The sequence below is a fragment of the Biomphalaria glabrata genome, chromosome 4 (assembly GCF_947242115.1).
Source record: "Biomphalaria glabrata chromosome 4, xgBioGlab47.1, whole genome shotgun sequence".
Taxonomy (NCBI): domain Eukaryota; kingdom Metazoa; phylum Mollusca; class Gastropoda; family Planorbidae; genus Biomphalaria; species Biomphalaria glabrata.
The window spans coordinates 44,420,095-44,443,050 of record NC_074714.1 but is presented as its reverse complement, the minus strand read 5'-3'; the positions used below and the strand labels follow the sequence as shown (position 1 = coordinate 44,443,050).

The 22,956-nt window shown below is 36.3% G+C and overlaps 2 protein-coding genes across 3 annotated transcripts in view; one reads left to right on the top strand and one right to left on the bottom strand.

Moving 5' to 3' along the window:
* LOC106062465 (voltage-dependent calcium channel subunit alpha-2/delta-3-like) overlaps window positions 1-22,956 on the bottom strand; it is a 239,117-nt gene that overhangs the window by 44,346 nt on the left and 171,815 nt on the right. For both annotated transcript variants that reach the window (XM_056026032.1, XM_056026034.1), the window contains 2 exons: window positions 9,503-9,571; window positions 8,117-8,318 (listed from right to left, as the gene is read on the bottom strand). In XM_056026032.1, the coding sequence (XP_055882007.1) occupies window positions 8,117-8,318; window positions 9,503-9,571 (271 nt within the window). The remainder of the gene's footprint in view (window positions 1-8,116; window positions 8,319-9,502; window positions 9,572-22,956) is intronic.
* LOC129925739 (uncharacterized) lies at window positions 701-4,121 on the top strand. Its single transcript, XM_056026035.1, has 2 exons — window positions 701-2,386; window positions 2,544-4,121. Exons 1-2 carry the CDS (start codon window positions 1,327-1,329, stop codon window positions 3,482-3,484), a joined length of 2,001 nt encoding a protein of 666 aa, XP_055882010.1. The 5' UTR covers window positions 701-1,326; the 3' UTR covers window positions 3,485-4,121.

Sequence of the window (22,956 nt, the reverse complement as noted above, 5' to 3'; positions counted from 1 at the left end):
CACTAAACTAAGTTCAACCTCAATATGCCAGCCGAAATAAAATGTTTGTGTAATTCTGTTTTTGAATGCTATAGCGTCTCTAGAATATAATTTTAAAATGCGCAATTATATCAGGGTATTGTTCATTAAAAACAAGGTTACAAAGACAGTTTGTGTGGAGACACAAACTCAAAATCGGCCCCCGAAGTGGCCCACCTAGAGTCTTCACCAGGATTCGAACACGGGACTTTCGGTTCCAAGTGCTTTACCCCTCAGCTACAGCATCTCCATATATTTATTTAGCGTACACTTATAATTTTTAAAATAATAATTATTGACCTTAGCCTTACATTCAAAATTAATAACATGTTACATGTAATAAAGAGAAACTAAAAAAGATTTATTCTTCTTACAAAATTAGATAAATTGGCGACACGAAAAAATGTTTTGACCTATGTTAGCTAGGCTAGTTAGCTAGCTACAGTAGTATATACATGACTTAACAATAAGACTTTCCCATCGCTAACAAAAATTAATATCTCCATTGTCATGTGTCATATAAACTAGACATAGATCTAGCTAGATCTAGACCTAGTTTTAGATCGAAATCTAGCTTCAAGATCTAAGTCTAGGTCTAGAACTAGATCTAAGTCTAGATATAGAATCTTGATATAGAATCTACTATATCTAGACTAGAACTCGTATGAATTTACACGTTTAAGGGGAGGTATCCCTAGAGAAAATCGAGTTTTAGGTCTAGGATATCGATTTTTAACTAATAACATAATTAAGTAGATCAACCATTTTTCATTACATTACAATCATTTTTATTGCTTAAATCTGTGTCTAAAACATGTTTTATGTTGTTTTTGTAAGGCCTATGAGACAAAATTTTTATAAAATTTCTTGAAAAGTACAAAAATGGCCCTTGGTTACGCCATCTCTATTATAAGCAAATCATTGTTTGACTATCGATGTTTGGTATGGTTTTTTTCCTCACGATCTCTAGTTTTATAAAGACGCCTCGTTTTCGCTCTATGTTTCATTCAATTTCGGTAATGATCGGAAATCTTCGGTCAACTTTTGAAGCAAATTAGATTATTTTTAGCCTTGCTAATAAATAAAGAAACGCCATTGGTTGATTTTGCCCCCGTGGTCGGAATCCCCGTAACTACTTTTGTTATTTCCGACTATCGATAATAGACTTTATTTCAATGGCGAAGTCTACACGTTGACTTTCTTTTCTGTTCATGTGTGCATTTTCTTATTTATTCAACAGTTACAGTATATATATTTCTTTTTTTATTCATCAAATATTCTAGATCTGCTTCACCTTGTTTTTTATAAATGGCTAGACTCAACAAAAGGCTAGCTCAATTGAAGCAAGCTCGAATGAGTCGCAAATTAGATCTAGAAAGAGTTACTGGTAAATCTAAGACTCTAGTCGATCTAGATAAATCTGGTACTTCCACAACAAGTTCTAGATCTATATCTTCATCAACACCTAGCCCTACTAGATCTAGATCTGATTCATCTTCTGGACATAATATTACGGCAGCAGTTGAAATTGAGAATGTGTCTACCGAAGCCAATAAAAGTGAGGCATTGGCATCTAGATCTAAGTCTAGTAAACTTCATTTAGATCTCAATACCAGGAGTAAAACAAGTAAAATTATTGACATTCCCAAATTAGATGTTGATAATTTAATATCCACCACTCCACACACTAACAGAACAATAGTTGAATTTGACCAACTTCAGGCCCTTATACAGCCTTTACTTTGTCCTGGCTGCAATAAGTCTTCATTAAAATTAAATTCTGATGAAAAATGTCGCAAAGGCCTGTCTGTTAAACTTAGCATTAACTGTGAAACATGCAGGACAGTTGTAAGTAGCAACCATACATCAGGTTATTCTAAAGAAAATAAAAGATATTCTGTTAACAATTCTGCAGTTCTATCATCAATCTTATGTGGATTAGGTTCCTACACATTTAACAAACTGTGTGAACATTTAGACATACCTGGAATGTGTAAAAAAAACTTTCTAAATATTACTAAACTAATTTACAATAAAGGTGATGATATCCGACAGGCCCTAGAACTTAAAACTGTTGACCTTATTCGTCGAAAGCATGCGGAGGAAAGTGGAGTTTCTATAAACGAAGAAGATATCATTGATATTGATGTCTCATATGATGGCTCGTGGCTAACCAGAGGACACACTTCACATATTGGAATTGGATGTGTTGTTGATGTGTTAACAGGATATGTTTTGGATTTCCACATAGTTTCAACATTTTGTTTGGTCTGTCAAACCACTGGCAGAAAGATTAAAGAAAAATCCCCATCACAGTATTCAGAATGGTTTGAAACACACAAGCCTTTTTGTGAAATCAACTACACAGGTGAGGGTCTATTAAATATAATTTACACTTCTATCAAGTCTTTGTGTATAGTTTTTAAATTCTCTTCGCTAAATTTTTATTAGCTTTGCTTTTTTTGTAGATTCACTAAATAATATTAACAAGTTTCTAAACTGTTTGATTTTCTTTATATTTACAGGTTCATCAGCTATGATGGAAACACATGCCGCAGAGGTATTATGGCTGAGGTCAGTTACAAAATTTAAGCTTCGCTACACATCAATGTTATCTGATGGAGATGCTAAATCTTTCAAAAGAGTAACTGAACTTAAACCTTATGGTGACATTCCCATAGTAAAAGAAGAATGTGTCAACCATGTTGGTAAAAGGATGGGATCTGCACTTCGAAATTTAGTTGCTGATTGTAGCAAAAAAGGTACTTCTCTTGGAGGCAAAGGGCATGGTAAACTAACTCAAAACACTATAAAAAAGTTAACACTTTATTACTCTAGAGCCATTAGAAAGCATAAAAATGTTTCTGATATGCAGAAAGCTATAATGGCATCTCTTTATCATTGCTTGTCAACTGACAAATCACCGAAACATCAATTGTGTCCAACTGGATCTGGCTCGTGGTGCTTCTACAATGCTGCTGTTGCTAAAAATGAGACTCCTGGTCCACATAGCAAGCTTCTCTGCACTCCTCTAAATTATAAGCTACTAGCTGACCACTTAAAACCAATATATAAACGCCTCTCCGAGCCAGCCCTCTTACAACGTTGTTTGCTAGGTGCTACCCAAAACGCCAACGAGTCTTTGCATTCCAAGATTTGGAGTACTTGTGATAAAAAGAAATTTTCTTCTTGGAACAAGGTAACATTTTCAGTGATATCCTCTATTTATGACTTTAACTTTGGATTTGCTGCTTCAAAAATAATGAAAAATATTCTGTTCTGCAAAAACACGTTTCATGCCCATCGTCTTGGTTTGAGTCGACAGAATCAACGATTAAGTGGGTCGGCGTATAAAAAAAGTAAAGTGGTCATGAGACGACTCCAGATGAGGAAAGATGCAAAAGCTCGAAGGGAACTTGAGTTAAGAGATGCAGAGGGACCTACTTATGAAGCAGGACAGTTTTAGCTGTTTTTTTTTCTGCTTTTTTCTTCTTTTTTCAGAAATCAACAAATATAAATTTCACGTAGGTCATTTAGCTGTACACATGATTTCTCCTAAACTAATTGTTTGATTTTAATGAAATTTGAAACACTTGTTCTAGACATGATATACCTTACTTGTATAATGAATTTTTGTGAAACTTTTTAATACTTTTTTCTAAGTTTTCAAATCTATACTTTAAACTCATTTTTCTCAAAATGTTACTTTTTGCACATATCATTATGCCTTACTAGGAATTTCTCCTAAACTACTTGATAGATTTCAATGAAATTTGAAACACTTCTTAAGGACATCATTTACTTTACTCGTACAATGAGTTTTTTTCAAACTTTTATTTACTTTTTTTTTTAAAGTAATTTTAATTAATATTTATCCTGTTTTTTATGCCTAAAATATAACTAAAAATTCAAAAATTTGTAAAAAAAAAACCATACTTACATCTTTAATTCTGACGTTGTACCAATTTAGAGGATCCTTTTCTCTTATCTTTAAATTCAATTTCATGTAATTTTGATCAATAGTTTTTACAAAATTCAGAGTTTTAATTTGTATACAATAAACAATATGGCCGCCGTTACCATGGCAACCATCATTCAAACAACTTTTTTTTTAGCATTATTTATTTTAGAATATCATTATATGTTACCATAACAAATTTCAAAGGCCTAGCTTCAGAAATAAGAAAAATAAGATTTTCAGGGATACCTCCCCTTAATCTTAAAATTACTAGACCTGTGCCAAAGTAATGATCATTAATAGTATGCCTTTTGTTACCGGGTAATTGTGACCTATATGCTGTTCGTATCCGATTGATTTCCTAATGTAATACTACTGTTTACATAATAAATAAATCTGCACCCCTAAGCTGTCAGAAGATAAGTTATTGCCTTAATAATTAATTAGCTGTTCAAATTATAAATATATCTAGATCTGGGCTCTATTTAGTCTTCTTTAGACTGACAATATATCAAAACTGCGCGCTATAAAGTAGTTTGCTATTTTTGAAACTTATAACTAAAACGAAGTTCGTATAAAAATTCTTTTTTAAAAAGAACATTTGAATCAGTATTCTATTCAACGAGTTAGTTATCAAATGGAAAATATATATTATAATGATCCATTGACACTTTTACCATTGTGACCTTAGATGCAATTTTTTGTACCAATGCGCAAATCTATGAAAGAAGCTTGAGTTATTAATGAAGAAGTCCATGACCATTTTTTAAAAATTACCTCCCCTGAAGATTTTCATTGAAAAGCGGTGTAATTTTTTGAAAAATCTGCTTGCATATATAATTAAAAAAAAATAGATGGCTCACTTTCGGAAAAGAAAAAAGTAGCCCTTGCATCAGAACTTTGAATGATTTAAAATATCATGATGTCCGATTTTCATTTTCTCTTCTAGTTTCTGAACAACTGGAATAATAAACTTCTAGGAGGCCACCACGTGAATTATCTCTCTTTCAAAATTAAGCAAAGTGTACCGCTAAATACTCAGAATGTGTGAAGTGCTCCGTTAAGGAAAAAGTTTGAGAAACACTGGTTTATGTCATTCTGATATTTGTACAAATACGAAAACTGGAAACGAGGGACTCACTGTTAGGGCTTAGAGAACAAGAAACTGGTAATGTAATTCTAAATATAGAAATGCTCTCATAAGCTTAGTGACGATGACGTAACAAGAATTTTGACGTTGAGGATAAAACGCAAAAGAAAAATATAAATAAATTAGTATTCAGTTGACTTTTGTAGCGTTTTCATTGTAAAATAATCACGTATCTAGATTTAATATCTGGACTCTCTAATCACTATATCAGTCATATCTAGATTAGTCTAAATAGATCTTTTAAATTTGACAGCCTGATAGTGTAGTCACCTCTAAATAAATCTAGTAGCTTGACTGGGTGATAGTATAGAAGTCATCTCTGGATTAGTCTAAATAGATCTTAAAAGACATCCTGATAGTGTAGAAGCATTCTCTAGGTTAGTCTCACTTGACTTATAGCTCACTTATAGCTGACTGCCTGGTAGTGTAAAAGTCCTCTCTGGATAGTTCTAGTGACCAGAATGCCTGATAGTGTAGAATCTATCTCAAGTATGTTTATAAAGGTCTTTTTTCAAATTTATTATGTGTAGTAGTATTAACGATCGTAGTGGTCGTAGCGGTCGCCTAGTTTTGAGAAAGAAATACATGTATTTGAAATAAGAATCAACAGGCCACCACACACAGACCACCACACAAATGTCAGGTATATAATATAAATCTAGTACATATTCTTATGCAAGATGTGTAGCCTAAATGCTTGTCTGAAATAGGAGCATGCGTTCTCTTATGTTGCTTAATGATAAATAAGACCATAGCTTGAATACATTTGTCAACAAAGACTATATTTTAGAACGTCAAACCAATACATGGACTTTAAAAAACTCTTTAGCATACATTGAACTAAGGTCAATGTCTTTAACTGATGTCAATTCCATGCCTCGAGTCATACACCTAATTACCCTTTCTCACAGACTTCCACATTCTTTGTTTTTTCTTGATAAAAGTTCAGATGGAATGGATGAGCCTTATGTTCTAGGAAAGGATTAGCCTATGGAATAATCCTCCCAAGACTGGTTGAAGCAAGGAGCGAATCGTTAGGAATACATCAGGGATCAATATCTCTACACGATGACAATAGAGGTAGGTAATGTACGGAAGGAGAGCTTATTGATATTTAACACTTGTCTGTATTCATCAGATGAACAAGAGTTTAAATATATATATATATATATTTACAATACATCTATTCAAGTCACTCCTTCATGGAGAAACCTGGTTGGGTGGGCGGACGGTTGATCTCAAAAACGGCTCTAACAATTTTCCTAGAAATTTAATCGTTGATGTAAATCGTTGAGAAAAGAATAACTAGCTCGTTGGCCACGTGGAGACAACTCTAGTTAGACCGCTATAATTTTTAAAATAAAAAAAAAAATGTAAATTTGGCTAGAGATTCTATCTAGGTCTAGAGCCAACATGGCGTACTCAGCGGTATTACCGTAATTATGCTATAACTGAGTTGCATAATATAGATTACATCTAGATTCGAGATCTAGAAATAGACCTAGACTAGATCTTAAGAGTTCTAAATCAGATTTTTAGGTCTTACATTCAAACTAGATGTCCATATAATGAACATACCATTAATATTCGCACACAGTGGCATTACTTGTTGGCCGAATCAGAACATAAGTTCTAGCAGATGACGGTGTCACGGGTTCGATATCCGAATTGAATCATACATTTTTTAAAATGATTTTTTTCTAAAATTATTTTATTATAGTTGAAGTTAAATAATGGAGGTATTGTCTTTTTTTTTAAATATATTTTTTAAAAAATGTTTTTCTTGTTAAACCTACACAAAGCTACAAGCATGAGTGGAAAATGAACTTGTGTTAGTTTTTATAAGACGCACATGGTTGTAAGCATTTTGAAAATGGGGAATTAGATCAAGTCTGCCATCAATATTCGAAGCATGCTTCATAGAAGACATACCTACGTTCAAACCATGTAGATTCTGTTGTAAAATGTTCCCCTTTCAGACCTTGTGGTCTATAGGGCAGATGATGTAAAGGTCATCTGTTTCTGTGGAGAACGAATAACAAGGGTGTCATGTGGCCAGCACAACGACCAACCGCCTTTTCTTTTCCTCAACTAATGTCAGGTTAGAGCTGGGCGGACTCAGAGGCGCCCGAAAATACCGAAATTAAAATTCCAGTCTTCACCAGGATTTGAACCCTTGACCCCGGTTCGGAAGCCAACGCTTTACCGCTCAGCCACCGCGCCTCTTGCTTTTGTAGTGTGGAGGGAAAAAAAAAGATTATAAGACAGCCACCCCCCCCTCGATTTTCCAACCAAAGATTATAATTTTGACAAGCTGTTGTTAGGCGCCTCAGTGCTGTGTATTGTGCAGAGAACGGAGGTAACACTCAAATAACCAAAGTCCAATCAATCACACAGGTGAAAGGCCAACAATACAAAGATACTCGACGCTGAGAAGTGATGTCAAATAATGCGTTTAATACGTAATAAAAGGAACCGTCGAATGTCGTTAAACTAAATATCTTCTTCAGAAACTTAAAGCCGACCTCTCTCTCTCTAAAGCTGTTAGAAGTATTCTGTGCTTACTTTCGTTACAACTTAAATCCTAGTCTTCCTTTTAATGCTCGTCTATAGTTTAAAGAGAATGAGAAGTCTTTAGCCACAGATATTTAGAACATTGAGAAATATAGAGTACAAGATTCCACCCAGACAGACTGTTGTAATAAGCTTTGTAAAAAAGAGATGAAGTGACAGAGATGAATGACAAATAGAGAGAGAGAGTGAGAGAGGGAGAGAGAGAGAAAGAGAGAGGGAAAGAGAGAAAAAGGGAGAGAGAGAAAGAGAAAGATAGAGAAAGAGAAAGAGAGAGAAAGAGGAAGAAAGAGAGAGAGAGAGAGAGAAAGAGAGAAGTAGAAGAAGAAACCAAAACCTTGCGAAGGCCTAACGTAATGGAATCCATTTCGTGGACGGCCGCATGTTATCCTAGAGTTGTTACATTTATTGGTACTCACATTTGTCGTAGATGTTGGTAGGGACGTGGATGGAGCTGAGGTTGACGTTCAGCTTCGGCCGCATCTCTTCCTTCTTGAAACTCCACATCGGCTCCGTGGGCAGATAGTTGATGGTCTCCTTGATGGCGTCCTTGGTGTCGTTGTCCATGTTCTCCAGGTCCGTCTCTATCACCACTTTCTTGGCGTTGTAGTACTTTACATCCTGAGGTCAGGCCCAATATGTGAATACAACATACAAACTCTAATTCAATAATAATAATAATAATAATTATAGCTTTTATCTATCGCTACTTTCATGCTTATAGCATGCTCAGAGCGCTGTGGTCCAAACTCTTTTGTGGACCAGTGGGGGGAGCGGGCATCTGGGAGGTTTTCCGTGCTGCCTTTAGGCGTTCAGTAAACACAACTCTGCTCGAATCGGGTGTCGAACCTCGATCCCCCTTTATAGGTAGCCAAGTCAAGCCAAGTTGAGTGAACTTAGCCTCTCGACTACGGACAGGGAATGAAGGGAAACAGTCGAATGTCGTTAAACTAAATATCTACTTAAGTTAAGTAAGTGTCACGTAACGTAAAGAAGTTGTTTACTCCTGCGCTGATTTATTTTTAGATTGACTAGTTGCATCGCAAGGTCATGGCTGTATGTTGTTGATAAGTAAAGTTTCCCTTTCATACCTTGCGATCTATAGGGCAGATGATATAAAGGCCCTCTGTTTCTGAAGCCCACAATAAACGATGGTATCATGTGTCGATGACACACCAGAGCTGGGTGGATTTAGAGGCGCCCAAAGATCCCTAAAGTAAAAATCCCAGTCTTTACCAGGATTCGAACACGGGACCTCAGTTCAGAGGTTCAAAACAAGGTCAAGGACGTACATATATCGGAGAGTATTTAAAGAAATGCCATGATCAGTTTCGTGGGACTTCAGAGACTGTAAAATATTGTATTAAAATTTATTTGTAATGTGCATTTATGAAGTATATATATCGTCATAGTAATTCTAAGTTCTAGAATACATATTTTTATTTATTTAAAAAAATATTTTCTTTTTGAGTTTACATTTAAACTAGGATCTCCGGGATCACAATATTGTTTGAGTGTTTCTGATATAATGCATATGCATACCGCTGCATATCGTAACATCTGACACCACAAACACGTGGTGACAGTAAGTATGTAAAAGTAAACGAATCCTGTTTTTAAGACTAAGACTAAGACTGCTTTATTGATCCTTACGGAAACTTGTTGTGATTAGCCGTCGGTTAAACGAAGGTGCCATGTGGCCAGCACAACGACATTTCCAAGCATATGAAAATCTCTGATAGCTACAATACAAAATAAAACTGCACTACTTTGAAATGACTACACAGAGTTCACTTCCTACTTACATTGAAGTCAATGGTGTTTGTGTACGCTCCGTAATTCTTCATGGAGTTCTGAGCAGCTGCTTTCAATCTCTGGAATATGAAAAAAAAATAATTGAAATAAAAACTTATTTACGCTATCGAAAGGTTAAGAGACTTTAATTACATGGTCAAATAATTTTACTGCAGAGTTTTGTCTGAAATAGAACATTTAATCCTTGAACTTGCTTGAACCTTGGGCATATGGACCTGTACACACAACAATAGGTCCTACCGAGGTGCAAACTTTTTGATACATTCTGTAGATGTGAAATCTGGGAGAATGTGAGAAGTATTGTTGAAAACACATTGTTGTTTTTTTTTCATTCCGTCGCTTCTAAGTTTAGTTCAGATTGTCACGCGATAATAAGTTTCAATATTGTTTTAATTGTATAAACTATAAACATCATGTTTACATTTCGAGGAAAAAAAAGTAACAGAATTTGGAAACGTCCCAAAAAGTTTAAAAAAAAAAAAAAATAAGCAGGATTCTTTTCAGTCCCAGATTCTGAGTTTTTTCCCCTGTCAATTTGAGAAGCTTATTTTAGAAATAGTATGAGATATAACAATAATAATAATAATAATCTTTATTGTCCGTATGGAAATTTGCCTTACAATTTGTGCATTACACCAAACAAAAAACATTATAACTATAAGAAACCAAAGTGTACATTCACACCAGACTCACTCATAATTTACATGTGACAAAGTTTATACCAGATTGTTCTTATTTAATGATTTGATTGCCAGGACGACAAAAGAGTGTTTGTGTCTGTTTGTCTTTACTATCGGTGTCTTGTATCTCTTTTGTGATGGTAAAATCACAAAATCCTGACAGGGATAGGATAAAATATAAGGTAAGATAAAAGGCTGGGTCAGTCAATAGTTTAAAAGTTTCGTGTTAAGTCTAATTTGTGAACCTTTTAGTGAAATTAAGTTATAATGCATTATAAAAGTCTCTTTATAATTATCTCTTGCCACTGTGGACTGCATTCAGTTTATAAAGATTGGTATTGGTCTGCTAGAGCAAATTATTACTTTAAAAATACATAGTGCAAGCTGGAGGCTATACAGTATTTTATATCTTCGGACTCGAAGACAAGCCTTAATATAATCCTGTCTTATTTCTTCTTGAATGATTACATTTTTATATTTCCGAAAAAAAGTTATTCCTTTATCTTCTTGTATAGACAAGAATACCGCGCCTACAAACTTGATATTGGGTCATCAGATGTAGCTTATCAAGAGAAACCGAAACCTATACACATAAATAGCCATTTGTACCAAAGAAATAATAATAGTAGTAAGAGTAATCATAATCATAGAAATAGTAATAATAATCATAAAAATAGTAATAATAATCATAGAAATAGTAATAATAATCATAGAAATAGTAATAATAATCATAGAAATAGTAATAATAATCTAATTGTCCATGAGGAAATTTTGTTTTACATTTCTGCACTAAAAATAACAATCGGTGTGACGTTTAGATGTAGTTAGTCTGTTGCTTGGTTTCGTGCTAGAGGTAAGACAAGAAATTCTTGTAGCCTTGTTATAGATCCATCTGTTTCTTGGTCTCCCTCTATCCCTTTAACGTTGCCTGAATAACTATCTTTAGTAGGAGACTCATGTAGTTTGTGTTTTAATGGTCATAGGCACTCGAGGTGGAGCAGCTGCAATCGCCTCATGTCATCCTTAGATTTATGAACCTCTTGGATTCTCATCTGGTGATCTTATTGCTCATCTTATTTCTCACCTGGTGATCTTATTGCTCATCTTATTTCTCACCTGATGATCTTATTGCTTATCTTATTTCTCACCTGGTGATCTTATTGTTCATCTTATTTCTCACCTGATGATCTTATTGCTTATCTTATTTCTCACCTGGTGATCTTATTGTTCATCTTATTTCTCACCTGATGATCTTATTGTTCATCTTAATTCCTAACCTGGTGATCTTATTGTTCATCTTATTTCTCACCTGGTGATCTTATTGTTCATCTTAATTCCTAACCTGGTGATCTTATTGTTCATCTTATTTCTCACCTGATGATCTTATTGTTCATCTTATTTCTCACCTGATGATCTTATTGTTCATCTTATTTCTCACCTGATGATCTTATTGTTCATCTTATTTCTCACCTGATGATCTTATTGTTCATCTTATTTCTCACCTGGTGATCTTATTGTTCATCTTATTTCTCACCTGATGATCTTATTGTTCATCTTATTTCTCACCTGATGATTTTATTGTTCATCTTATTTCTCACCTGGTGATCTTATTGTTCATCTTATTTCTCACCTGATGATCTTATTGTTCATCTTATTTCTCACCTGATGATTTTATTGTTCATCTTATTTCTCACCTGGTGATCTTATTGTTCATCTTATTTCTCACCTGATGATTTTATTGTTCATCTTATTTCTCACCTGATGATCTTATTGTTCATCTTATTTCTCACCTGGTGATCTTATTGTTCGTCTTATTTCTCACCTGGTGATCTTATTGTTCGTCTTATTTCTCACCTGGTTACTCTACAGCTACGTTACAAAAGTCTCACTGGTTTATGTCAAGACTGGAAACATATCTTTAATTCAGAAGAGTGTTACACATTGTTAAATGTCACAAAACAGCAAGCACCAACTCGTCTTGCACTTAATGGCCAATAAAACAAAACATAAGAAGCTATGTTTAGGGTTACGTAATTTATCTATTTCGTGATTTAGCTTTTTTTTTTTTTTTTTTTTTGCTTGTTTTTTTATGCATTTACGGAGTTCCGAACAGGCCATATCTTGTAAAAAGCATACTATTCAATTTGAAAATTAGTGGCTCAATTGTTAACGTACCAGAGAGAGAAAGAGAGAGAGAGAGAGAGAGAGAGAGAGAGAGAGAGACAGACAGACAGAAAGACAGATAGACAGATACAAAAGACAAAGATAGAGAGACAGAGACAGACAGAGAAACAGAGAGAGAGAGAGAGAGAAAATAATAAAATATATCAGCAAAATAAAACCGCTACAAAATTATTTAACTACGACTAATTGATTAATTGATTGATTTTGTTATTTATTGATTCACGTGTTGTCATCGAGCATGAGCGTATATGCAAAATTTGATTACGATTAGATGAGTAGAAGTGGCCGAGAAATCGATTGCAAATATCTGAACAACATAGCAGCACCGTACAGAGTGAGCTAATATTAGCTTTGTAAAAACATCGCCCACAGACTTCGTCTTGACAATTGCAGAGAACAGCCAAACAAACTTATTCTAGACTATAGGGCAGACCAGCAACTGAGACTTTATCTAGACTCAGCTAGACCATAAGGCTATCAAAGAGACATACCACACACGTCTAGTCCACTGTTTTAATCTCGTGACCGTCTTTCTGCAAACATCACCATGAGAATTGAAATGCCGATTCGCCGCTCGTGCTCTGTAATACGCAGACTGGACAGGTACAACACCGTGAACACTAGACCTAACACAAACACACACACACAAACACACACACACACATAAACACACAGTATGTTCATCCTCAAACAATTTTTTTTTCATTTCAGTTCTCTTCTCCTTCTGAATCTGGAGACGAGAAATCAACGCGAGATCTCTGGGGACTTGCCTCAAATCTAAACCTACTTTAGCCGCCGAGGTTTCGTAAGAGATCTCACGTGTTCCTTGATGTAGTGTGGACAACGTCTCTCCTATATTTAGACAGATGAGTTTCTGTCGGAAGGCGCCATCGACAAGAGTGATTTTTTTTTTGTAACACAAAGTAGCTTACAGTAATGGAAATAAATTCGTGTTCTAGTTAGTTCCAGAGTTTACAAACCAGGCCACTATCATCTTTATTAGGTAAACGTGTGCTGTATCAGGAACGAGGTATTTCATCAATGCGAACAACAAGGCGCTCAGGTCCACGCTGTGTCCTTTTTTTTTCAGATAAAAATGATGCAGGAAAAATATAGAAACAATAGCACCAAATTTCTTCTAAATAGAATTTTTAACTAACACCCCAGTATGTTAAATCTTAATAGTCAGTGCAGGGTTTCAGAAGATTTAAAAAAAACAAGAAAAAGCAAAATATAAAAAACAAATGCTTTGTAAAAATAATAAAGCTTTTATAAGGACAAGAACCGAACAATTACTGCCATAGCTCTCAAAATGATGCAATATCTATCTCCCTTTATGTATAAAACTGAATTAATTTATTACCAATAAATATTTAAATTATATGTCAATATTATTATTGATTCATGTGTTGCCATCGACAATGAATAATTGTGTTACGTTTTAACTTGATCCGAGAATGGGAAGTGGGAGAAATAATGTGGACAAGATCTGTACCAGAAACACAAATAGAAAGTCATTTGTTATAAATAAGATTTGTAAAAAGTAGTCGCTTTTAAAACAAAAATGCTGTTGTATTTTAACTCTAACTTATAACATATATAAGAATGTTTGAATGAAATATCATGGAGCTATAGCAATACATATTTAACAATAATACAGGACTAAGAAAATAGTATATATAGAATGCTAAATCGTGTTTATCTAAATGAAATACACTCATTCAAATTACCTCAACCAAGATTATCGCAGTAAAACCAGGTGTTATGGTCTTATGGAGTGTAAGTGACAGTCTCTGATACGGTTGCGACTAAAGGGAAGTGGATGCTTTGGTTGGCTGAATAGATTCTGATGAAATCACGAGGTAGTCTGTCGTTCAAGATAATACAGTGACGCCTAACCTTCTTCAGCCCGCTGGCCACACTAATTCCCCAAACTGTTGTCGCGGGCCAAATCATTGAGAAAATGGAAATGCAATAGAGCAGACGACATTTTAAAGTACAAGCAAGTTGAATCCAACATAATTTCTGTAGCAATTAGTTGGATGTTCTAAGTTATTTTACCGAAACCAACTTCTGAATGGCAGGCTGCAATGCAAATACTCCATTAAAACAGACATACTTGATGTATGTTGTACAAAAAGTGAAAATCTGTCCACTATTCTTTTTATTGTGTCCAATCAAAGCCAAGTTTTAGTTTGTCAGCAGTCCCATTTCATCAGCACTCCAATGTTGACCAGCAAGCTACAACTCACGTTGCTACCAAAAGAATTCAACTAAAAATGGCAAGGACACGTTTTTTTTTTATCATATATTTTACTTTACCTTTGATTGTATTATGGACTGAATTTCTAAGGGTCAATCGCTGGCCGAATGTGGCTCGCGGGCCGTATTTTGGGCATCACTCAGTAAATAAATTATGGAGTAAAAGTTTAAGCAAGATGGAGCAAGCAACAGAAGGACATGTAGTTTTAGAATTGTATGTATAATTTTAACTTGTGTATCTACACTCTGAAGTTGAAAGCTATGTATATTCCTAAATGAAAGTTATATTCAAGTTTGTTGAAAATAGGGAATTCAAGTTTTTTCAGAGGTTCTACATTAAAAATATATAACGCTTACCCCAGTTTGGAGGAGACGCGGTGACTAAGTAGCAAAGTGCTTGGCTTCTGAACCGGAGGTCCAGGGTTCAAATCTTGTTGTAGGACGGGATTTTTAATTTCGGGTTCCTTGGGTGCCTCTGCGTCCACCTAGCTCTAATCGGTACGTGACATTAGTTGGGGAAAAGTAAAGACGTTTGGTCTTTGCGCTGGTAACATTACACCTTCGTTCATCATAGGCCACAGAAACAGATGACCTTTACATCGTCTGCCCTAAGAAATCGCAAGGTCTAAAAAGGAAAGAGGGGGGGGGGGGGACACCGGCCAAGTCGTTTGCATCCAAAAATCAACGAGCGAGTATCAACATCAGGCCATGAAATATTTAATAAGAAATCATAGCAACAACTTGAATGATAGGAATTGACAATTATCATGTTTCTAAAAAAAAAACATTTAACGAAATAATGATAACTATTTCTGTACAGTCAGTAGAAATACATTTATAACTACTAAATAAAATAATTGATAATTTTTACGGTGCATAAACCTCACATGCGCTGATCAGAAACGAAAAAACTCAAAGGAAAACTCCAAAAGGGGAAAAAAAAAAGAGAAGCAGAGAATTTTATTCTGGTCATGTCCATGTGAGCAAAGCGGAATCGCCACCAGAGGGAGACACTATAGAAGCTGGGAATTAAGGGAGGCTAATTAAATCGCATTGATATTCATGGTCTGGCACCGGAAGTGAAACAAGGATATGAACAATAACCTGCATAGGTTTGTTTCGGCAAGATGAGTACATGTCCTATGAGCTAATGGCACACCTACTAGTTTAATGTTTTATTTCACGCAATCATAAAAAGTTAAACCAGTATAGCAAACAAAGAAAACTAAATATGACAGCTAACATTCGACAAGAGATATCAGCGATAAGATGAACAATGACGGCGGAAAAACTCCATAAAAATACAACATATGGGCGTAGCTCAATCTGTTTACTATGTGAGATGGTAAGATGGATAAATAAAAATAATAACTATAATAATAATGTTTATTCATCTTCCATAAAGTCGTTCTACAGCTTTACATTACAAGTAACAAAAATTTGGTAACTATAACAAAGATGGAGTTTATTCAATGACCTCATTGCTGAGGAAACATAAGAGGTAGGAAGTCTGCTTTTGTGGACGGGGTCTTGTATCTTCTTTGTGATGGTAAAATGTGTTGTTTTTTTTTGGTGTGTGTGTGTATGTGTGTATAGAATACACGTTTAAAAAAAACACTCCAACCAGAACTGCTGAAGGGGAGGCAGTTCTCCATGCTCCGGCTACATCAGCTGGGGACACCCCCGCTAACCATTAAGCAAAATATTTAAAATAAAATCTTAAAAAAAATAATTAAAGTTTATCAAAAGGGGAAGAACTCCAAGCTTAAAGCTATATCTATAAGTAATATACACTTTATTTCCCTTACTCGATATCAAACAATTAATTAATTTACAATAATTAATTGCTAACTGGGTAATTATTTTTATCTATGTCTTGTTAGGTGCAATAAATAATTGTTTTAAGTATCAACTTGTTCGGAGAATGCGTGAGGCAGAAATAGAGTCAACAATTATTCAAGAGGACTAAACCCAATAAATGTAGCCATATCTGTGGATACTGAAGGATTAGTTTCCCTTGTTGGTATCCAATATATAGATATAGTAAAGTATTTAATTGACTAATTGGTTAATTGTTTTTATTGTTTTTTGCCATATTCATGAATAATTGTGCAAAGTATGAATTTGATCCTATAATGGGTGTGGAAGAAATAACACACTTTTTACCAGACAGACTGACTGACAGAGTGTGTTGATATAGGCCTAAGCTTTGTAAAAACAAAATGTAAATATAACATTAAGTAGTATGTTAATTCCAACATCTATCCCTTTACAAAATCCCCTAATTCAGCAACCAAATACAGATGCTAAAGAATGCAAAGACGGTTCTACGCTAACGTCTTTGAGATTGCCTCTTTTGTAGATTAATTTATTTCTAGTGTAGTAATGTTCTAGCTATCTTTCGTGTGTCTGTATGGGTATGTGTGTGTGTGTGTGTGTGTGTGTCAGGAGCACTCTAATGCTAATAAGCCTCACCGTGCCTGCCTTCGTCCAAACAGACGAATAAAAATTCAATGTCCCTAGAGAGCTGAAAAGTGGACGCTTTCTTCCCCCACCCCACCCCACTTCACCCCCAATAAGGTCTCTAACGTTAGTTCCATATTGGAAAACCTATGCAATATTCACAGCGAATTATCATCCCTAGCCTCTGAGCTGACAGGGAATGATACATCAACGGGCCGAATGAAGCGGGTGTGAGTGTGTGTGTGTGTGTGTGTGTGTGGCCGCGTGAGTGTGTGTGTGCGCGTGGGTGACACGCTTCACACTTATGTGAGTGTGTCGCTGGAAATGAAAACTATTCTCCCACTTTCGGCATCGAGAGATGCGAGCTTGTGTCACTGGAGTCACTCAAATGGACATCCAGATCTCGATAGTGGACTTCAAACTAGCACACTGAGATTAAAAAGAGTGTATAGGTGTATGTGGTCATTTAAAGATTCAAGAAGTACACTATTAGTACGCTGAGGTGCTTAATTGTTGTTTTTTTTTACATTGAAGCTGTAGTGGTACATCTCAGAATTTACGCTTATTTAAATTGAATTCTTAATTAGAATATGAATGGTAGTCAAGTAGATGCATAGGACACGGCGAGTTAAGACGTAGTTTGAGCCGTTCTGATTGAAATAATTACCTGATATATTTGTTGAGGCAGTTGATGCAGGTGGGAAGATGTTCACATCAACCTTTTGTAAACAGTTGGAAACATTTGAGTCGTCCAGCTATAAGCATTCAACTAAATTCTACTAAGAAGTCTGATCAATTCGATGAAATTAAACTCTTTCTCGTGTCTTTCTTTTGTTTTGTTTATTTTATTGAAAATGAGCCAATGTAGTACAATCAGAACACAAGCCCAATTAAGATCAATCAAGAAGTCTTAATTTTAGTCAGTTTGTAAAGAAATGTAACTCCCCTCCGCTAAGCACAGGCTCTCTCTCTCTCTCTGTCTATGTGTCTCTTTTTCTCTCTCTCTCTTTCTCTTTGTCTCCCTTTCTCTCTTCTTCCTCTCTCTTCCTCTCTCTCTCTCTCTTTCTCTTCCTCTCTCTTTCTCTCTCTTTCTCTCTCTTCCTCTCTTTCTCTCTCTCTTCCTCTCTTTCTATATCTCTCTTTTCCTTGGGTAAATCGAACAATAGCCATTGCATTACAAACGAAAGCTTATGTAAAAATAAATTCACAAATCTGATGATCTTTCCAGAAATGTTTTCCTCGAATAGACCAAACAAAAATGCAGAAACGAGATAATCTCTGAGTTTATCCTGGGTTTATCCAGCCCGAAAAATAAATCAGCACAACGGCAACGCGAAATCTGCTGGTCATTCAAGGTTTGCCAGAGATCTGATCTTTTCCCCAAAATGTCTTTAATATTCTGACCGTGGTGGCAGTTAAGTTTCGTAATCAGAGGCAGATAAATCATTTCTGATGCACAGAGCCCGCTTATATTATTCTGTAAATATATTCAGAAAGTATCGTATTCCTTTCTTATCTTATAGATAGATTACAGAAGTTACTTCAAAAAAGAAGATAGTTATGTCCTACGCAAAAACACATATTCACATTATATAAACTAAAACAGATTTAATTTACAAAGCAAAGAAATCATTTGATCTATTTTAAAACGACAGTGGTTCATATGTCCAGACGTGCGCTAATACTCCTGATAATAAAGCAATGCTATAATATAGCTTATACATAGTCATGTACAGAACACTTAATAAACTCCAAATCTAACCACTCCACGAGGAAAAATAAACACAGAAAAAACTTGAAGAACAAAATTAGACGGACAGATTAATTTGCATACAAGGGAAACCACTCCGAAATGTTTCTTTCTTCAGAAAGAGATGAGCCATCAAACAAGGGGACACCATCGATCCCTGGCTCTGACTGATCTAATCCCATTTACTGGTCACCTTGTCCGAGGCATGAATTTTTTAATTCAATAGTCGCTCTCGATACATGCGTTAGTGCTGTGTGATGTGTTCTATCAATTGTGCCTGCCTGACTTCAGTCGCCTTAGTTCTAGATGTACATAATGCTTCTGATTGTTTACACTAATCTTTAGATCTAGATCTTCATGCTCAAGATTGTGTATCTTCAGGAAGTAATTAGATTTCATCGTGCAGAGTTTTGATAGCTTGGTCATGGAGATTGGATAGCTTGGTCATGGAGATTTGATAGCTTGGTCATGGAGATTGGATAGCTTGGTCATAGAGATTAGATAGCTTGGTCATGGAGATTGGATAGCTTGGTCATGGAGATTAGATAGCTTGGTCATGGAGATTGGATAGCTTGGTCATGGAGATTGGATAGCTTGGTCATGGAGATTAGATAGCTTGGTCATGGAGATTGGATAGCTTGGTCATGGAGATTAGATAGCTTGGTCATGGAGATTAGATAGCTTGGTCATGGAGATTGGATAGCTTGGTCATGGAGATTAGATAGCTTGGTCATGGAGATTGGATAGCTTGGTCATGGAGATTAGATAGCTTGGTCATGGAGATTAGATAGCTTGGTCATGGAGATTAGATAGATTGGTCATGGAGATTAGATAGCTTGGTCATGGATATTGGATAGCTTGGTCATGGAGATTGGATAGCTTGGTCATGGAGATTAGATAGCTTGGTCATGGAGATTAGATAGCTTGGTCATGGATATTGGATAGCTTGGTCATGGAGATTGGATAGCTTGGTCATGGAGATTGGATAGCTTGGTCATGGAGATTAGATAGCTTGGTCATAGAGATTAGATAGCTTGGTCATAGAGATTGGATAGCTTGGTCATGGAGATTAGATAGCTTGGTCATAGAGATTAGATAGCTTGGTCATAGAGATTGGATAGCTTGGTCATGGAGATTAGATAGCTTGGTCATGGAGATTAGATAGCTTGGTCATAGAGATTAGATAGCTTGGTCATGGAGATTGGATAGCTTGTTCATGGAGATTAGATAGCTTGGTCATGGAGATTAGATAGCTTGGTCATGGAGATAAGATAGCTTGGTCATGGAGATTGGATAGCTTGGTCATGGAAATTGGATAGCTTGGTCATGGAGATAAGATAGCTTAATCACGGAGATAAGATAGCTTGGTCATGGAGATTGGATAGCTTGGTAATGGAGATTGGATAGCTTGGTAATGGAGATTGGATAGCTTGGTAATGGAGATTGGATAGCTTGGTCATGGAGATTGGATAGCTTGGTCATGGAGATTAGATAGCTTGGTCATGGAGATTGGATAGCTTGGTCATGGAGATTGGATAGCTTGGTCATGGAGATTGGATAGCTTGGTCATGGAGATTGGATAGCTTGGTCATGGAGATTGGATAGCTTGGTCATGGAGATTGGATAGCTTGGTCATGGAGATAAGATAGCTTGGTCATGGAGATTGGAAAGCTTGGTCATGGAGATTGGATAGCTTGGTCATGGAGATTGGATAGCTTGGTCATGGAGATAAGATAGCTTGGTCATGGAGATAGGATAGCTTGGTCATGGAGATTAGATAGCTTGGTCATGGAGATAGGATAGCTTGGTCATGGAGATTAGATAGCTTGGTCATGGAGATTAGATAGCTTGGTCATGGAGATTGGATAGCTTGGTCATGGAGATTAGATAGCTTGGTCATGGAGATTGGATAGCTTGGTCATGGAGATTCGATAGCTTGGTCATGGAGATTAGATAGCTTGGTCATGGAGATTAGATAGCTTGGTCATGGAGATTAGATAGCTTGGTCATGGAGATTAGATAGCTTGGTCATGGATATTGGATAGCTTGGTCATGGAGATTGGATAGCTTGGTCATGGAGATTGGATAGCTTGGTCATGGAGATTAGATAGCTTGGTCATAGAGATTAGATAGCTTGGTCATAGAGATTGGATAGCTTGGTCATGGAGATTAGATAGCTTGGTCATAGAGATTAGATAGCTTGGTCATAGAGATTGGATAGCTTGGTCATGGAGATTAGATAGCTTGGTCATGGAGATTAGATAGCTTGGTCATAGAGATTAGATAGCTTGGTCATGGAGATTGGATAGCTTGTTCATGGAGATTAGATAGCTTGGTCATGGAGATTAGATAGCTTGGTCATGGAGATAAGATAGCTTGGTCATGGAGATTGGATAGCTTGGTCATGGAAATTGGATAGCTTGGTCATGGAGATAAGATAGCTTAATCACGGAGATAAGATAGCTTGGTCATGGAGATTGGATAGCTTGGTAATGGAGATTGGATAGCTTGGTAATGGAGATTGGATAGCTTGGTAATGGAGATTGGATAGCTTGGTCATGGAGATTGGATAGCTTGGTCATGGAGATTAGATAGCTTGGTCATGGAGATTGGATAGCTTGGTCATGGAGATTGGATAGCTTGGTCATGGAGATTGGATAGCTTGGTCATGGAGATTGGATAGCTTGGTCATGGAGATTGGATAGCTTGGTCATGGAGATTGGATAGCTTGGTCATGGAGATTGGATAGCTTGGTCATGGAGATAAGATAGCTTGGTCATGGAGATTGGAAAGCTTGGTCATGGAGATTGGATAGCTTGGTCATGGAGATTGGATAGCTTGGTCATGGAGATAAGATAGCTTGGTCATGGAGATAGGATAGCTTGGTCATGGAGATTAGATAGCTTGGTCATGGAGATAGGATAGCTTGGTCATGGAGATTAGATAGCTTGGTCATGGAGATTAGATAGCTTGGTCATGGAGATTGGATAGCTTGGTCATGGAGATTAGATAGCTTGGTCATGGAGATTGGATAGCTTGGTCATGGAGATTCGATAGCTTGGTCATGGAGATTAGATAGCTTGGTCATGGAGATTAGATAGCTTGGTCATGGATATTGGATAGCTTGGTCATGGAGATTGGATAGCTTGGTCATGGAGATTGGATAGCTTGATCATGGAGATTAGATAGCTTGGTCATAGAGATTAGATAGCTTGGTCATAGAGATTGGATAGCTTGGTCATGGAGATTAGATAGCTTGGTCATAGAGATTAGATAGCTTGGTCATGGAGATTGGATAGCTTGGTCATGGAGATTAGATAGCTTGGTCATGGAGATTAGATAGCTTGGTCATGGAGATTGGATAGCTTGGTCATGGAGATTAGATAGCTTGGTCATGGAGATTGGATAGCTTGGTCATGGAGATTAGATAGCTTGGTCATGGAGATTAGATAGCTTGGTCATGGAGATTAGATAGATTGGTCATGGAGATTAGATAGCTTGGTCATGGATATTGGATAGCTTGGTCATGGAGATTGGATAGCTTGGTCATGGAGATTAGATAGCTTGGTCATGGAGATTAGATAGCTTGGTCATGGATATTGGATAGCTTGGTCATGGAGATTGGATAGCTTGGTCATGGAGATTGGATAGCTTGGTCATGGAGATTAGATAGCTTGGTCATAGAGATTAGATAGCTTGGTCATAGAGATTGGATAGCTTGGTCATGGAGATTAGATAGCTTGGTCATAGAGATTAGATAGCTTGGTCATAGAGATTGGATAGCTTTGTCATGGAGATTAGATAGCTTGGTCATGGAGATTAGATAGCTTGGTCATAGAGATTAGATAGCTTGGTCATGGAGATTGGATAGCTTGTTCATGGAGATTAGATAGCTTGGTCATGGAGATTAGATAGCTTGGTCATGGAGATAAGATAGCTTGGTCATGGAGATTGGATAGCTTGGTCATGGAAATTGGATAGCTTGGTCATGGAGATAAGATAGCTTAATCACGGAGATAAGATAGCTTGGTCATGGAGATTGGATAGCTTGGTCATGGAGATAAGATAGCTTGGTCATGGAGATTGGATAGCTTGTTCATGGAGA

Excerpts from the sequence above, each read along its gene's own strand:
- LOC129925739 (XM_056026035.1), top strand. The coding sequence starts at position 1,327 with ATGGCTAGACTCAACAAAAGGCTAGCTCAATTGAAGCAAGCTCGAATG. Across the intron at positions 2,387-2,543 it reads TTGTGAAATCAACTACACAG|GTTCATCAGCTATGATGGAA; the intron begins GTGAGGGTCTAT and ends TTATATTTACAG.